At 40.0% G+C, this 18,773-nt stretch overlaps 1 protein-coding gene across 1 annotated transcript in view; it reads right to left on the bottom strand.

Annotated features, from left to right (window-relative positions):
- Positions 1-18,773, bottom strand: part of L3MBTL4 (L3MBTL histone methyl-lysine binding protein 4) — a 400,149-nt gene that overhangs the window by 274,229 nt on the left and 107,147 nt on the right. Inside the window, 1 exon segment of the mRNA XM_060118356.1 lies at positions 3,114-3,228. Coding sequence (XP_059974339.1) covers positions 3,114-3,228 — 115 coding nt within the window.

Below are 18,773 nucleotides of genomic sequence, written 5' to 3'. Positions count from 1 at the left end.
TGTATCAGGTTGGTCGAAAAGTTAGTTCAGATTTTTAGTAAGATGCTATGGAAAAGCCGAATGAACTTTTTGGCCAACCCACTAATTACTTTGATCTGATTATCAAAGATATTGGACATACAAATTTGGTTTGAATTGTATGAGTAAATAAGATCAATGCTTTGACTTAAAATAGCATGGGCAGTAAAAGATGATTTGATGTGGTTGTTTGTACAAATACACCCACAAGAGACGGGACAGGAGTGAAGAGGCTACATATGGTCCATACTGTGGAGCAAGTGCCCCTGCCAGCTCCCCACCACACAGGCGTCTGACACCCACTGCAGGGTGTGACTTTCTGTAAACAAAGTTCAGAGAGCAGAGTGTAGCTGACGTATTGTCTTCAGAATCTGATGAGGCCAATGTTCAAGGCACTATGAGTCATTCTGTTTAGTATAAATGAAGTAATTCTGTTCTTGGTGGAAAACGGTGGAATGGTAAGGCATGAGGTGAGCAGAGGACAGACTGCGACAGGCCTGGTACACGTGAAGGAGTCTCAAGTCTAAAGATACTGCTAAGAGGTTAGATTTGGGTTTTACACAGACTATGACAGCAAAGAAACGAGACAAGATAGCTAGGAAGCTGTTGCAACATCAATACTAGACCGTCAAATTTTGTTTTGCTGGAGGACCTAGACAAGCCATTTGTCTTTACTTTCCAGTGGAAAAAGATTCTGTGATAAATAAGTAGGCAAATAAATACTGGAGTAGGATTGTGTGTGTGTGTGTGTGTGTGTGTGTGTATTTTTGCTTTAATGATGGGGCCATGGATGATATATATTGAACCACACTATGAATATGTCTTAAAGTCTACGTATTTAAAAATTAATAAGACTAATGATGCAGATATGAATAATTACAAAAAATAGGGTTAAACAAGTAACCTATAATAAACTGCATTAATAATAATTAATCCAAACAAACACATTTATAACCAAAAAGCAAGCACAGCAGTAATACAATATCATGACCAACTGAAGATATCCAATTCCCCCAAATAATAGGGATTCCAATTACTTAAGTGCACATACTCAAAACAGGAGTCTTATATAATATTGCCAGGAATACATGAAAGCCTAACTTAAGAAAAAACTAATTTAAATATTTGGAAAACTCTAGTCACCTATTCATTTTGGCACAATTTTGAATTTTGTAATCCTTAATAATTCACATAGTTTTAGGTAAGAATGAAAATCTATAGAATGTTACATCATTTTCTGATAGCAGCTAACACTAATTGAGCACATCCTGTGGGCCAGGCAGTTTTTGAGGTGTTATGCACGAATTTATCTCATTTCATCATTACAGATTATGAGACTGACACACTAATATCACCTCCATTTTCTAGATGAGGAAACAGGCACAGATCACACAGCTAAGCAAAGCAGTGATACTGAGATTCACATCTCAGCATTCTGACTCCAGATTTCACACGCTCAACCACTAGGCAATCCTGCCTTTAGAGCCTGAATTTTTAGATTGGGGGGATCAGTGTGACTCACTAACTAGCAAATTGCAGACCATATTCTGCAAACCATTTGTACCTATGATGAGAACTCAAATGCAATGGTACTGGCAAGGGGAAGAAGGGGTCAGAGATGGGTTCTGAGAAATTAAGAAAGAGAACCATCAAGACTAGATGACTGGCTGTATGTGTGGGGTGAGGGAGGGGTAGGGAGGGAGCACAGTCTAGAATGACTGCATGGGAAGCAGCAACTTTGGAATCAAGTAGCAGCTATGGTAGAAAGACAAGCTTTTGGCTTGGGATGGAGCTGAGGTTCGATCCATAGACTTTGCGAAGCTTCTGAGACATTTGGGTCGAGAAGCCAGGTAGGCAGACTGACCAAGGAACAGGTAATGGGTGAGGCGGAGTGAAGACAGCTGTCTCTGTACCTGAAACGCTGATCCGGGCCCACCTCCCTTGAAATCCCTACTTGAGAAGCTTACTGGGATGAGGGACAGAATGTGCGTGCTGGTGGGTGGGGAGACACCTCCCTGGCAAGATGGGATGCAAGATCAGGGAGAACAGAAAGTGGGACCAGCAAAAAGCCCAGAGCAAATATGCTAACCCTTCCCCCCTCTATGGAACTGACTTTGTTCCCACAGTTTTACATTCTCTGTATGCTGACCCTGCACTTGCTAATGCACTGTAAGTTACATGAGGACCTGCACCTCATCCATGTGTAGCTTTTGAAGAATCTAGCACAATGTCAAAATGTTTGTCAAGTTATTAAGTCAGTAATTCTCCTTATTTCTAAAAGAAGTTAAGGAACTCTTTCAAAGACGCAGTTAATCCTTTTAGATCTAAGGTTCAAGCACGTTGGGCTGGTTTATCCTCATTAACAGGATAGAAGGCTACCTTCACCCCAAGAAACCAAAGGGAGGACAACAGAAGCAGTGGGGGAACAAAGCAAACATAAGGATAGAGAGTGCTTGCAAAATGTCTGAAACTAGTTATTAGTCATGTCAGCCTAATCTGATCAGAGGAATCCTGCAGACGAAAGAATAAAATATTTTGGTTCGAGGTTTATTAGAATTTAGAATGGTTAATTACCTCCTTAACTGTAAGTACCTAGAAAGACAGAAATAATGAAGAGACCGATATAACAGAAGGTTGCCTTTTTTCCAATTTTTACAACTAAAATTTTTTTAATTGTTGAAATTTAAAATACTTCTGTTCTTCTAAAACTTTTTGAACCTACTCTATAAAACAAAATCAATTAAGATAAGATGTTTAAGAAAACAAAAAGTACTTCAGCTAAAAGCGAAGGCCAAAATTAGATGGATTTAGACCTGGCTCAGTTTTCCAAACAAAAATGTGGAAAACAAAGATTCTGCCAGACACCATTATCAAAATAATTCCTTAATGTTGATAACTCTTCATTTATATAGAGCATGTCTTTTGAGGCTTAATTGTGAATAACTGGCTTTCAGTGTAGCTGTAGTGCTGATTAATCAATTCACCTATGTGATATTGAGCTTTAAAATACTTATAATGACATGAAATAAACAGCATTAAGATAGGCTCCAGGCTAAGTATTTAAAAAGCCACAACACAAAGAGCAAGATACTCACGATGAGGCACTTCCAGAGGATGACCTGTGACATCACACCATCTGATTGGGTGAATGTCAGGGCTGTCTGTATCCATCCAATAGTCATATTTGTGGTCCCAGCCATCAAAATGAACCTGTGGGAAATGTGAACTTAGTAATCAGTATATCACTATGCCTGTGTCAAAATATTAGAGAACATATCTCTGAAATTGAGATTAAAATTGTTGTAATCTCACATTACAGCTGAAACAATACTGAAACTGTGATATGAAACAGCTTTCTAAGCTAACCACCAAAAGCTGTTGTACCAATTTTTCCAAAAAATTTAAAAAGTTGTTACATTAAAAAATCTGTCGGGACTTCCCTGGTGGCACAGTGGTTAAGAATCCACCTGCCAATGCAGGAGACACGGGTTCGATCCCTGGTCCAGGAAGATCTCACATGCCGTGGAGCAACTAAGCCCGTGCACCACAACTACTGAGCCCACGGGCCACAACTACTGAAGCTCACGTGCCTAGAGCCTGTACTCTATAAAAAGAGAAGCCACTGCAATGAGAGGCCCGCACACCGCAATGAAGAGTAGCCCCCGCTCGCTGAGACTAGAGAAAGCCCGCATGCAGCAACGAGAACCCAACACAGCCAAAAATAAATAAATAAATTTATAAAAATAAAGAAATAAAAAACCTGTCAAGGATTGATTCGAATTTGAAAGGATAGGACGAATCTGTTTTCCCATCTAAGATATTCTATGATGTTGTTGAGAGAACACTTCCTGTTCTGCAGCCACTGCAAGAACAATGTCAGCATCCTCAACAATGAGAGTCACCATCTGACACTAGTATAAACCTTACACTGACAGGAAATATATGGAGTAGAGTGAAAGGAAGCAATAAATGTCAAAATCCTGACAAATGAGAGATGGGGCCATTGCACCAAGAGGCCAAGAAGGCAGATAATATGTGCTGCTAAGGTAGAAGGATTGAGAGCTATCTTAACAGCTATTAAAGGATGAAGTGTAAGTTGTCAGGAAACCTGAGGACACGACAAGGTAGAGCCCGGTCCAGCAAGCCTACTGGTTATCACTGTTTCACATCTCACCTACAAAACACACACACACACACACACACACACACACACACATACACTTACTTCACATATATACAAATAAGTCTGAGAATAATTAAAATAAAACCCAATTTCTGAATCAAAAAGCAATTACTTCTGAAACTTATCACACTCCATGTTTTACAAGTTTCATAACTTGAAAGAATCAAATTTATTTGTGAAAGCAAAAAAAAAAAGAATGGTAGTATTTCATTGTTAAATAACTTTACTTATTCTCTCGTGTATTTTCTGTTTCTATCAATTAAACGGAGAATCTATCCTTCTCAGTGCAAAAAAAAATCCTCATTAATTCATACTTTGAATGAAAAGAGCAAGATGTATAGCGTTATTAAGTATTATTACCCACCCCCCAAAAGAAAGGTAAAATTGTATGCAGTAAGTGCCAAATAAAATCCCAACATTTTTTTCTCAAGATCCATCTTTCCAAGTAAGTGGTTCTCAAAGTGTGGTTCCCAGACCAGCAGCATCAGTTATCACCTGGACAATGCAAATTGTCAGGCCCCAATCCAATCCTACTGAATCAGAAATACTAAAGGATGGGGCCTAAGGGTCTCTGTGTAAACGAGTCCTCCGGATGCATCTGATGCAAGCTTAAGTTTGAGAACCAGTAATCTTAGGAACAACGTTCAAAACAATACTTCTACCACACTGAGGCTTCTGCACATGACAGAGTAACAACTATAAAACTGGACAAAATATACGAAGTGGTGATTTCAGACACTGGACAAGAGGCAGCACAGAAATGTGATCCCTAAGTGCACCAAGATGAGCCCCAAATGTCAGCCTGGAGACCATTTCCTCCCAGCAGCACAGGGAGGAGAAACATAAAAAAGGAGTTGGGTTGTGCTGAGGAGACAAAGATTACGGTTCAGAGCTGAGGAAGCAGCTGGAAATTGGAGGACAAAGACTGGAGAAGACAGAGCTCCAAGAAGGGGACCCCAGAAGTCTAGGTGGGCTACTCACAGGACCTTGGCCAAGGCCTGGACTGCACATGTGCAAGGTGAGACTTGGTGAAGCCAAGCAGAGAGCAGCTGATACAGAGCTGAGAGTGAGACAAAGACACTAGAGGACACACATCCCTGGGAGAGCAGAGAGACCAGAGTGGAGAGGACTCAATAATACCATGAGAATTTGACCGAGACACCAAGAACTCCATAGTGTCGGAGTCAAAACCATGTCCTACATAAGGGCTACTCTAGACCAGCCCTAAAAAAGGCTAAAATTAGCCTCAACAAGATTAAGAAACCGCCAGTAATTAACTGTCTGATAAAACAAACTACCCTTTTTAAAGGAAGACAAATACTCCCAACTCTGTACACTGTATCATTCATAATGTCCAATGTAGAATAAAAATTTATTAGACATGCAAATAATCAGGTGAATGTGAGCCATACTCATTTTTTTTTTTAAAGCAGTCAATAGAAAGAGACCCTGAGTTGACCCAGATGTTGTAGCTAGCAGACAACATCTATTTGTTGTTGGGACTTTAGCTATCAAAATAGGTTCAAGAGTTTAAAGGAAAAATGGTCTTGATGAGGGAACAGATAGGGAATCTGGGCAGTGAAATGGAAACTATAAAAGAGAAACAAATGGAAATTCTACAAATGAAAACCAAAATCAAAAAGTTTCTGGATGGGCTTAACAGACTGTAGCTGGCAGGATAAAAAGGTGAGTGAACATGAAAACAGATTCATAGAAATTATTAATCTCAAGTATACACAATAAAAGATTTTAAAAAATGAAAAGAGCCCAAGTACTTATGAGATAATATCAACTGGTCTAACATACATGTATCGGTATTTGGGGTCCAGAAGGAGAGGTGAACATGGAGCATAAATAATGGCCAAACAAGATAAAAGTTGAAAGAATAATGTCAACAAATCTCCCTATTTTGGCCCCAAATGCCAATTTGTAAGCTTAAGAAGAACAGCAAAACCCAAGCAAAATAAAAAGGAAAAAAAAAAAACTAGGCAAATCATAGTCAAACTACTGAAAATGAAAGACAAAGGAAAAAATCTTGAAAGCAGTCAGAGAAGCACAACAAATTACATACAGAGGAACCATGACAGGAGTGTCAGCCAACCTCTCATCAGAGACGGCAGAGGCACGGAGACAATGAAATGACACCGTCAAAGCACTGAGAGGAAAAACACTGTCAACCTAAGATTTTACATTTTATAAAAATATCCTTCAAAAAGGAGTAAAATAAAGGAATTTTATTTTACTGAAAAAGCTGAAAAAGTAATCACCTGAGGATTTGCACTACAAGAAATATTGCAGGAAGTATTTCAGCCTGAAAGTAAATATTACCAGGTGGAACAACAATTTTGGAAAAAAAATGAACAAAGTAGGAAAATCCATTCTATCTGAGCTCTACACTTACTGTAATGCCACAGTCTTGAGACAGTGTTGTTCTGGCATAAGGATAGACAAATATATTTTTGGAACAGAATAGTGTACATATATTGACATATATATATATACAGTCAATTGCTCTTCAACAAGCACAACAAGGGCATTCAATAAGGAAAGGCCAGTCTTTTCAACAAATGGTACTAGACCCACTGGATATCCACTTGTGAAAACAAAATGAACCCGCTGACAACTACCTCACACCCCACGTACAAATTAGTCTGAAATGGATTACAGACCTAAACATAAAAGGTAAAACTATCAAACTCAGGAAGAAACTTAAGATAAAATCTTGATAATAGTAAGATAGTCAAGAATTTCTTAACATAAAAACAGCACTACCCATAAATGAATAAACTGATAAATTCAATTGTCATCATAATAAAAAACTTAAGTTCTTCAAAATCACCATTAATAAAAAGGAAAATGAAGCCATAGGCATTTGTAATACATTTACCTTAGAAAAGACTTAACAACCCCATAAATAATGGGTAAAAGACATGAAGGTTCTTGGAAAAAAAGGTTCATGAATGGTCAATAAGCAGATTAAAAAATCCTCAACATCCTTATTCATAAGAGAAACCAAAATGACCAGCCATTACACACCATAAATTAAATGACTGACAACGCCAATTACTGGCAAGGCTGTGGAGCTCCCAGAACATTCATACAATGTCAGTGGGGCGGTAAAATTGTACAATCACTTTTAGAAATGGTTTACTAACGTTAAATTGTAAATCTAAATATGTGCCTACTCTGCGATGCCTGGAAATTCCACCCAAAACAGATGAAAATACAAAGCCCTGTGAACAAGTATGCCTTGCGGTTTCATTCAGAACAGCCAAAGCTGGAAACAACCTAAATGCCCAACCCCAGGTGAATATCCATTCACAAACAAGTGTGGTATATGCATACAAGGACCACTGTCACCAATATAGAAGGATGAACTGTTGATTCACACATGAACATGCATCAGTCAAACAGACACCATGTTGAGCACAGAGGACAGGCGCAGGAGAGTGCACACTGTGTGTTTCCGTTGATGCGAAGCTTGACAACAGTCACAGAAAGGCCTGGCTGTCTGGAAGGGGGCGGGGAGCAGCTCTGACCACAAAGGAGCACAAAGGAACCTTCTGTGGCATTGGAAACGTTCCAAATCTTGATTGGGGTGGTCGTTATATAGGATATACATTTCTCAAACTCATCAAAATCCACACCTAAAATCTGTACATTTTCCTGTTTGTAAATTATCTCTCAATAGAGCTATTAACAATTAAAATATTTCTACATTCAGCTGCTGTCATACAGGGCTGGCTGTTCCAATCTGGTACTATATTTATTTATGGTGACATTTCAGCACTCTGGACACAGCCAAACTGCATGTGACTGCCAGTACCAGGCAACTAAGCAGTCCAGCTGTGAAAGGGCAAAACTGGCATCCTTTCCAGAATGACAGCTGCTGCTTTGGATTTACCAGTAGACAGAAGTTTATGTTCAGTGTGTATAATGTAGTGAAGGAGAAAGAGATAATTTTCTCAAGCTTTAATTTTTCAACCCTTTCAATGTCCTTCTCTTTTAATTTTGCAATGCAATTGTTTATGTTTCAAAAGCAAGGAAACCACCTCTAAACACAAACAAGGCAGGTCAAGCGCTCCAGCCAGATCCTGCATACAGGAGAGCAAGGCCTTTCTATTTCAGCTATTGGACCCGAACCTGGGAATCCTACTGTGGACTTTAGGTCTAAAACGGAAACAGTAAAAAGATAATATCTTAAAAAATGTTTTGAAAGCAGATAGAAATGATTTTTTATGTACTCTATTCAACATTTTCCCCTTATGTTCATTAAGAAATATTATTCTTTCCAAGGCTGTATGTAATTACTTACAATGAAAACAGCAGAAATTTGAAATACCCCTTCCTAATCCAATGATATGAGGCACCCTCCCTTACAAGGGCCATCTAAACTTGGAATATATAACCAAATTCTGTATTCATATGTGTCTTTATGAAAGATATTTTCATATCTTTGGATCTTCATAACTTTGGAGGAAAATCGAATTTTAAGAATTCTAACCAGATGGTCCTGTTACTGAAGGAGAGTGGCACTTTAAGGATATTTACAAAGAGTCCTTTTGTAAAGCAAAGAATAATTTTGAAAACCAAATCATCTCCAGCACTGTATTTCATACATTTATGATTTTTCACGTATTTGGGTTTGCATAAAGCTAAGTAAATATAGAGAGCCTTCTTGCTCAGATTTTGATAAACTGGAAAACAAAGGTCAAAAAATCAAATTGGCCCCTGTCTCAAGTTCTTATCCTTAAACAGACAGTGATGCTTCCTGATGGTATTACCACTATATGCATTAGTTATCAAATGGCTGGTAAAATAACTTGGACACTTAAGCACTAGATCAGCATATAAAAAACCAAGGGCGAATCCTTCGTAGCTGGCCATCATCTGGACTGGTACTGTCCTTCTGGCTTTGCCTCATCATTTACCATCCAGAACCCACACCGGGGACTTTCCCTGGACCCCGGAGCTTGGCCACTCTGCCTCCGTCATCCTGCCGCCCTCAAGACTCCTGGCACCTTGGCTCACACACTGTCACACCTCGAAAACCATCAGCTGAGTAAGATGCGCGACGGTAATTATCACTCCTCGCTGCCCCTTCGGGCAGTTGGAAAATAAGCAGTTATTTATCTGTCAAGGAAGAGAGGAGCTAAATTTAACGCTCAATCACAACAGTTTTATTAGCCTAAGTGATTGTTATACTTGTTTGCTCCTGCTATATGGTTTTAAAATGTTTAATTTCCATTTTAACAGCCTTACCGGATATGTGTATTTTATTGTCAGAGGCCTCAAATCTATTTTTAAAGGCTTATGGTGAATGAATTATAAGCACTTATAGGTATGATGTGAACTTATTTAGGAAGAGGCTCTACTGCACCTGAACCTGTCTACCTTTAAATGAATACATTTTCAGTTAACTAGACTTAGACTTAAATTTCATTCTAGAAAGAAGAACCGAGTTTTCATATATTATTCCAATACCCATTACTCATAACTAGTGGTGCTAATAAGACCACAGTAAATCTTGCTTCCAATGATGCAGAGCTCTGCTGTGGATCGGGTGGGGGACACAGGAATAGCAGTGAGGACAGACATCTATTCAGGGAAGGACAAGAATGCTCGTATCGCGCCTTCAAAACACTCCACAGTCTAAGAGCAGGCATGTCTGGTAAGGCAAAGGGATTCACTTTTGCTGTGGGCCTACATATTCCAGGCATAGTTGTAATATATATATATATTCTCATTTAATGACCACTAAACATTGTTTTCATAGATGATGAAAAGGAACCTTTTAGGAGGTTTGCAGAGAAGAGATCAGACAGCCAGTAAACGGCAAAGCCAGATTTAAGCTGAGAACAGTTTACTGAGAGAACCATCCAAGAATAAAAATTGTGAGGCTATTTGGGAACACTCTATCTAAGAATCTATTGTAGCAGAGGTAAATTACATTTTTAAAATATAAAAAGGCATTTTCTGCCAGTTGCAGTGACACGGATAGATGTAGAGATTGTTATACAAGAGTGAAGTTAAGTCAGAAAGAGAAAGACAAATATCGTATAATATTGCTTATATGTGGAATCTAGAAAAGTGGTACAGATGAACTTATTTGCAAAGCAGAGACAGAGTCACCGATGTGGAAAACAAACTTATGGTTACCAAGGGGGGAAAAGGGGGTGGGATGAATTGGGAGACTGCGATTGACATATACACACTACTATGTATAAAATAGATAACTAATGAGAACCTTCTGTATAGCACAGGGAATTCTACTCAAATGCTCTGTCGTGACCTAACTGGGAAGGAAATCTAAAGAAGAGTGGATGTATGTATACGTATAACTGATTCACTTTGCTGTAGGGCAGAAACTAACACAACATTATAAGGCAACTATACTCCAATAAAAGTTAATTTAAAAATATAAAAAGGCATTTTCATTAACGAAACAAAGCAACATGGAATAACACGGGACTGCTGTCCAGAACTACCTATACTTTCACACATTAAACATTAATTCCATGTTGAGCCAATCTGCTTATGTGTCTATCCGGACAAGAACTGACACGGAGGGACCATGAAGGAAAAGAATTGCAATAAAAAAGTGAATATACCTTTTTTTTAAATTGGAGTATAATTGCTTTACAATGCTGTGTTAGTTTCTGCCGCACAGTGAAGTGAATCAGCCGTATGCACACACACATATCCCCTCTCTCTTGGACCTCCCTCCGCCATCCCACCCATCTAGGTCTTCACAGAGCACAGAGCTGAGCTCCCTGTTTTACAGCAGGTTCCCACTTAGCTATCTATTTTACGCATGGTAGTGTATATATGTCAATCCTACTCTCTCAATTCGTCCCACCCTCCCCTTCCCTCCCTGTGTCCATAGGTCTGTTCTCTATGTCTGCGTCTCCATTCCTGCCCGGGAAATATGTTCATCTGTACCATTTTTCTAGGTTCCAAATATATGCATTAATATATGATATTTGTCTTTCTCTTTGACTTACTGCACTCTGTATGACAGACTCTAGGTCCATCCACATCTCCACAAATGACCCAGTTTCGTTCCTTTTTATGGTTGAGTAATTATACTTTAAAAAACTACCCTAGCTGCATATTAGCTCTGTTTGACATAGATACACAGGGGTTAAGAAATGTGCCCGGCATTTCCAAGTCACTGATCGTGATTTGAAAACCCTGACTCCCCTGAGCTACTGCTCTGTAGCTGGAACTGTTGCCCCTACATTCCTTCCCACTCTTGGAAAATTAGCTCCGTTTCCTTCCCTGCTAACTGCCCCCAAAGCTCATCTGCTTTTTCACAAATACAGCTGCTTCATCTTTCATCTAGTCCGTTCCTATAATAAGTATTATCGAAAAAAACTTTTAATCATTAAACTGGAAAATAGTTTCACTATAGCTATTCTAAAATTCTTTCTTTTTCAAGGCCACTGCCCAATTCATCGTATTTCTTGGACAGTGGTTTTCAAAATTTAGAAATGAGCAAAATACCAACTTTTCCCTGCCCCTGCCAGGACCTGAATTTGCGGCTGGGGGAGTGGATGTCAGGAATAATGCCTGGAAATCACTTTTTTTAAAACTACACATCCTAGATTATTCTGCTGAAGATGGTTTTTGGATAAAAATTTTTGAAATACCTCTTTAGTGCGTCACCATGGCAACAAGTTGTTAATCAACTGAAGTTGCCATCAAACTCACAATTATAGCCAAAGCAATCAAAATAACTTAATTTTTTAAAAGCGTAGACTTTTAAAGAAAATTTTGTAAGACAATGAGTCCAAGAGAAACGTGGTTGAGGGCATAATGCAGAGGACATTCAACTCCAAATGTTTCCATTTGTGATAAATACATCTATATAAGTTTCCACTTCTCTATTTCTATGGTTACTGTTTTAACAAATACAATTAGTTTTTCCCATTAAGATATGTTTTTTCCACAGGATTCTTGCAAGAAATAAAAATGCCAAGTTTCTAACAGCATCCCTAGGGCTTTAATCCTTGTTAACAGATCTTTAAATATTTCATCAGAGTTGTGCATAAAACAGCCACATTCGGGGCTCCATGGCCACAGATCTGTGGGTAATGTCTCAGGAAGAAAAACCTCCTTCATAAGCTGTGTGAGGACAAACTATCTCAAAATCAGTTTATGGTTATAACTAACATAAATATTTTCAAAAGCTCTGCTGTAAGATCTGTAAAGTTTTAAGCACCAAGGCGGTTCTGGCTGCAGGTTCCCTGTTAATGTAAAGGCCGTTCCCAGTGCTCCCTCCCCAGGCTGCCACCCTTCCCTGGACTTGGGGCACCGGCCTTCGCAGTGGACACTGTTTCAGCATGTGCCCTTTAGTCGTCCTCATGTGATGGAGTTCCACTTTGGATCCTATATCAAATTATCAAGGATTTTCTATTAAATCACACACTACAGGCTACCTACTAGATATTTTGGGTTCAGTTCCAGACCATAGCAATAAAGCGAATAAATCGTCACACCAATATTTTGGTTTCCCAGTGTATATAAAACTTATGTCTGCACTATGCTGTAGCCTTTTAAGTGTACAATAGCATTATGTCTGAAAAAAACAATACATACTTGACCCTTGAACAACACGGGTTTGAACTGTGCGGGTCCACTAATAGGTATTTTTTCACTAAATAGGTACTACAGTACTGCAGGGTCCCCCTGGTTGAACCTGCAGGTGCAGAACCATGGGTACAAAGGACTGTAAAGTTATATGTAGATGTTCAGCTGCTCAGCGGCTGGCACCCCAACCCCTGCATTGTTCAAGGGTCAACTGCACATACCTTAATTAAAAAGTTATGATGTTGGAAAAATGGCACCAGTAGACTTGACCGATGCAGGGATGCCGCAAATCTTCACTTTGTAAAAAACACAATATCTGCGAAGTGCAATAAAGTGAAGCATAATAAAACCACTAACCCAAGAGGGACTCGAGCTGCTTACAACAGAAGATAGGAGTTCTTGTTAAGAGTAGTAGGACACGAGTCACGTGAAAGAGAAGAAAAACTGGTTAGGTCTTGAGGCACCACATAACTTACTGTCCAAATGGGACCTTTTTAAAAAATATATATATATATTTATTTATTTTTGGCTGCATTGGGTCTTCATTGCTGCACGCGGGCTTTCTCTAGTTGCAATGAGAGTTGTTGTGGTGTGCAGGCTTCTCATTGCGGTGGCTTCTCTTGTTGCGGAGCATGGGCTCTAGGCACGTGGACTTCAGTAGTTGTGGCACGCTGGCTCAGTAGTTGTGGCACATGGGCTCAGTAGTTGTGGCTCGTGAGCTCTAGAGCGCTGGCTCAGTAGTTGTGGTGCATGGGCTTAGTTGCTCTGCAGCATGTGGAATCCCCCCGGACCAGGGCTCGAACCCGTGTCCCCTGCACTGGCAGGCAGACTCCCAACCAATGCTCTACCAGGGAAGCCTGAAATGGGGCATTTTTAAGAGTAAGAGGGAGCAAGCATTATTAACGATTACACAATTACAACAGGCATAATCCAGGACTATCCCAGGTAAGCCAGGATATGTAATTTCTCTCGGTTGTCTAAGGATGATTGCTGCAAATAAATAATTCCCAGAAAACCAATGGCAAAGGGGAAACAGTACACAATTCCAATTATAATGTGGAAAAACACACACCAGTTAGTCTAAAAGTTCCAAAATTTCCACTGATAGGAATTCATTGTACAGACATTTATACATTAGGAACACTGAGTAACTCAATGGGCAATGACATAGTGCATGAATAATGATACCAGGATAGTATCAGCAAAATGGAAATGTGTATATAAACACACACATACAGGAGTACTTGTGAACCGAGTGTATCATGAGCACTGTTTCTAAAATTCTGAGCCATGGGTGGATTAGATATTTATCCTATCTATTCTTATAATTTACCCATTGGTACAACATCAACTTTATTGGCAGGAAGTCCTAAATTGGTCATGTAGGTAACTGAGAGTTTTAATCATGAATGCGTGTTACACTTTGTCAAATGCTTTTTCTGTATCTATTGATACGACCATGTGATTTTCCTTTTTTTTTTAGCTGGTTGATGTGATGGATTACATTGATTTTCCAATGTTGAACCAGCCTTACATACCTTGGATAAATCCTACTTGGTCATGGTATGTAATTCTTCTCATATGTTGTTGGATTCAATGTGCTAGTACTTTGTTGAGGATTTTTGCATCTACATTCATGGCAGATATTGGTCTGGAGTTTTCTTTCCTTATACCGTCATTGTTGGTTTTGGTATCAGGGTTAATGCTGGCCTCAAAGAATGAGTTAGGGAGCATTCCCTTTCCTCCTATCCTCTGAAAGAGACCGTGGAGAAGTGGTATAATTTCCTCCTTAGATGTATGATAGAATTCACCATTGAACCCATGTGGACCTGGTGCTTTCTGTTTGGGGAGGTTATTAGTTACTGACTCAATTTTTTAATAGACACTGGCCTACGGGCTCGTCTGTTTCTTGTATGAGTTTTGGCAGATGGTATCTTTCAAAGAATTGGTCCACTTCATCTAGGTTATCAAATTTGTGGGCACAGAGTTGTTTATAGTATTCCTTTATTATCCTTTTCATGTCCATGGCATCTATAGTGATGTCCTCTTTTCATTTCTGATATTTGTGTCTTCCCTGTTTTTTTCTTAGTTAGCCTGTTTAAAGGCTTATTGATTTTATTCGTCTTTTCAAAGTACCAAGTTTTGGTTTCCTTGATCTCTACTGATTTCCTATTTTCAATTTCATTGACTTCTGCTCTAATTCTTATTATTTCTTTTATTCAGCTTACTTTGAATTTAATTTGCTCTTCTTTTTCTAGTTTCCCAAAGTGGAAATTTAGATTACTGATTTTAGATCTTTCCTCTTTTCTAATATATACATTCAATGTTATAAATTTCCCTCTAAGCACTGCTTTCACTGCATCCCACAAATTTTAATAAGCTGTGCTTTCGTTTTCATTTAGTTCCAAATAATTTTAAAATTTTTTCTTGAGCTTTCTTTTTTGAACAATGTGCTATTTAGATGTGTGTTATTTAATCTCCAAGTATTTTGGGGGATTTTCCAGTTACCTTTCTGTTTTTAATTTCTAGCTTAATTCCATACAATGTCTGAGACAGATACCGTATATTTTCTATCCTTTTAAATTTGTTAAGGTATGTTTTACGGCCCAGGATGTAGTCCATCTTGGTGAATATTTCATGTGAGCCTCAGAAGGATGTGTACTCTGTTCTAGTTGAATGGAATAGTCCATCAACAGTTGACTGAAGGTTTTATTCAGGGTTCAACTATATCCCTACTGATTTTCTGCCTGCCGCATCTGTCCACTTCTCAGAGAGGGGTGTTGAGGTCTCCAATTATGATAGTGATTCATCCATTTCTCCTTGTAATTCTATTAGTTGTTTCTGGTGTTGTTTGATGCTCTGTTGTTAGGTAGAAATTTGGAGAATTGACAACTTTATCACTATCTCTTCCCATCACACATATGTTACTCCTTCTATAATTGTCCCACAGTCCTTGAGTATTCTAGCTTTTTTCTTTGTTATCTTCCCTTTTCAGTTTTAGAGATTTCTACTGAGATATACCCTAGCTCAGAGATTCCTTCCTTAGCAATGTCCAGTCTACTAATAAACCCACCAAAGGCATTCTACATTTCTGTTACAGTGAGGTTTTTTTTAATCTCTGGTATTTCTTTTGGTTTTTTCTTAGGGTTTCCATCTCTCTGCTTATATTGCCCATCTGTTCTTGCATGATGTCTACTTTATCCATTAGGACCCTCAGCCCATTAATAATAATTAGTTTTAAATTTCCAGTCTGATAATTCTAACAACCACACCATGTCTGGTTCTGATGCTTGCTTGTCTCTTCAAATTGTGGTTTTTGCCTTTTGGTATACCTTGTAATTTTGGGTTTTTTTTTTTTTTTTGGCTAGATGGCTATAATGTATCAGGTAAAAGAAACTACTATAAACAGGCGTTTACTAATGTGGTGGTGAGGGGGAGGGGAGGGGATGCATTCTACAGTCTGTGCTGAGAGCTTAGGCTGTCAGCCTGTGCCTCTGGACAGTGACCTTCTCCACTATTCTCAGTTTTGCTCGCCTCCCGCAGGAGGGTCAGGGTGGCTAGACCTGGCTGCATCCCCCCCCCACCAAGTCACTTAGGCTCTGATAATGCCCTAGCAGGGTAGGCTCTGGTTAAGGAGTTCCCCCTAAGGGCAGGCCTTGTTAAAAAGAACCAAGTGCTCTGATACATTCCAAAATGGTTCCTTTGCCCCTCCCCGTGCCAGATGTGTGAGGGGAACTTTCTCCCGTGTTCGTGGTGGTTGAGCTCCTGGTCAAACTTGGTCGAGCTCCTATTGGTAAATCTCACAGTACCGTGGGTGCCCCACCCATGACTGGGCCCCAGGAGTATTGAGCTCTGGGTTGTCCACATGGAGCCTCCAGTAAGTCATCAATTAAGGTTCAGGTCTTCCTGCCCCAACCCTGGTTCCCAAGTTGGCTTCTGCTCATGGTTCTCTGTTCCAATACGCCATGACTCCCTGTGTCCGCCCGTCTGTCTCTCCACTCTTGGGGAGAGTGGTTTGCCCTGTGTCCTCCCCGCACTTTTGGATCCAAGAAGAGCTGTTGATTTTCAGTCTGTTCAACTTTTCACTTGTTGTTAGAATACAGCGACAACTTCTAAGCTCCTTCCATGCGGAATTCAAAACTGGAAGTTTCTTCTCATTTTTTTTGTCACCAGTACCAGATAATATCTGGAGTCTGTTTGTTGAAATATTTTCACACTCTATTTGTTGGACAAATGAACAAACAAGTGAATGTATCAATTCAAATATCCCCATTCAAATTATGTAAACATTATCGAACAAATATATCTAAAGAGCCCGTTTAAGTTTAACCAAAACCTTATCCATTCATTTTATAGACCTACCTTCTGAGCTACCAACACTTTTTTTCCATTCTAGTAAAGGTGATGTTGAAACACATGAAAGTGCTTACACTTCTTTTGAGCCATTTATCCTTTTGGAATACAAAGGGGACACATGAGCCTCTTGGTTATGACGGCTAATGTGTTGTGGGTAAACAAAAACTTTGATCTAACTAAAATTTTGATCTCTCCACACTGAAAGGATGGATGGAAGCAAGAGTATGTATGTGAGGAGAAGGCACGGGGAGGGGGAAAGAGGTCCATCTACATAGAGAGAATCCCACACCAAGTCAAGACATTGCAAAACAGGCCTATGTTTAGAGTCACAGATAAACACCATAACAATTAGCTAAAACAAAGGAAAGTGGTTGCCTCTGCAGAGGGGGAAATGTGGGAGATGGAGGTCCTGGGACTACTAGTGTTTAATAACAAAACTTGGAGAATTAGGTTTTGCACTTCGTATAAGTGTAACTTTGATAAACGTAAAAACAAACTCTAAGATGGGCAACCTAGTTAATGTCTCTGCCGTTGCTATATAAGGAACACAAGAAAAGAAGCAGGGTTTTAGTGTTTGTTTCGTTTGACTTATTTTCGTTGAAGGGGAATTCTATTTGGATTTTGTTAAATTTGACGCGTCTACAGGATATTCAAGTGAAAATGTCTTGCAGACAAATGAAATTAGTTCCTGAATCTTGGTTGAGAAAGGAGTCATAAACACAGAGGTGACAGAAGAAGCCACAGGTGTGATATATTGACAAAGAAACAAGGTGAGAAATGCATAGAGAAATAGGCAGCGCTAGATGGTATATTCTCTCTTCTCTCCTCTGGATCCACATGGTGCCAAGGAAACTGACCATCAGGGATGGCATCAAATCTGCCTCTGTCTTCAGGTTTCTGGTTGGGATTTGGCCAATGAGAAGTATCAGCAAGTCTAAAAGGACAGGTGGAGAGGAAGGCGGATGCTAACCCAGGCCTCCTTCAGTTTGGCGGTGGCTTTTCCTACCTGAGGCCAGGCTCCTGCCCTGGGCCCTCCGGCCACTCCTGCTTCCTCCGGGGGGCCAGCCCCTCCTCACTGGCTTCTCTCAACCCTGCCCCGGATGACATAAACTGCCCTCGGATCCCGACTGAGAGATCTCTACACAGAAATCCTGTGGAATTCCAGCCTAAGTGGGCAGAGGAATGACAAGCAATAAAGAGCCCCTAAGACAAGAAGGTGGAGATTCAAGACAGGACGGTGAAGAAAAGCCGAGGGAGGGAGGGCGGGTTCACAAGGTGTGGTCAGCTGGGCCATGGCCACAGGAGAGACACGGGAGAACCTACGATGCCCACGGAGGGCACGGCAGCCACAGCAAGGTGACGGATCTCGGTCTGAAGAGTGAGTAGGTACCAGAAAGGAAACAAATGTAAAACACGTTTTCATAACCCCGGTGGCATAGCGGTGGAGCTTCCTCAGGAAGGACGTGGTGAGGACTGCACAGCTCGGCCCTGTGATGGGGAGACCCTGCAGAAAGTGACTGGAGGGGCTTCTCTGGTGGCACAGTGGTTAAGAATCTGCCTGCCAGTGCAGGGGACACAGGTTCGAGCCCTGGTCTGGGAAGATCCCACATGCCGTGGAGCAACT

This window comes from Mesoplodon densirostris, chromosome 15, assembly GCF_025265405.1.
Source record: "Mesoplodon densirostris isolate mMesDen1 chromosome 15, mMesDen1 primary haplotype, whole genome shotgun sequence".
NCBI lineage: Eukaryota > Metazoa > Chordata > Mammalia > Artiodactyla > Ziphiidae > Mesoplodon > Mesoplodon densirostris.
Note: the sequence above shows the minus strand (reverse complement) of the source record. Positions and strands in the feature narration are given on the sequence as shown.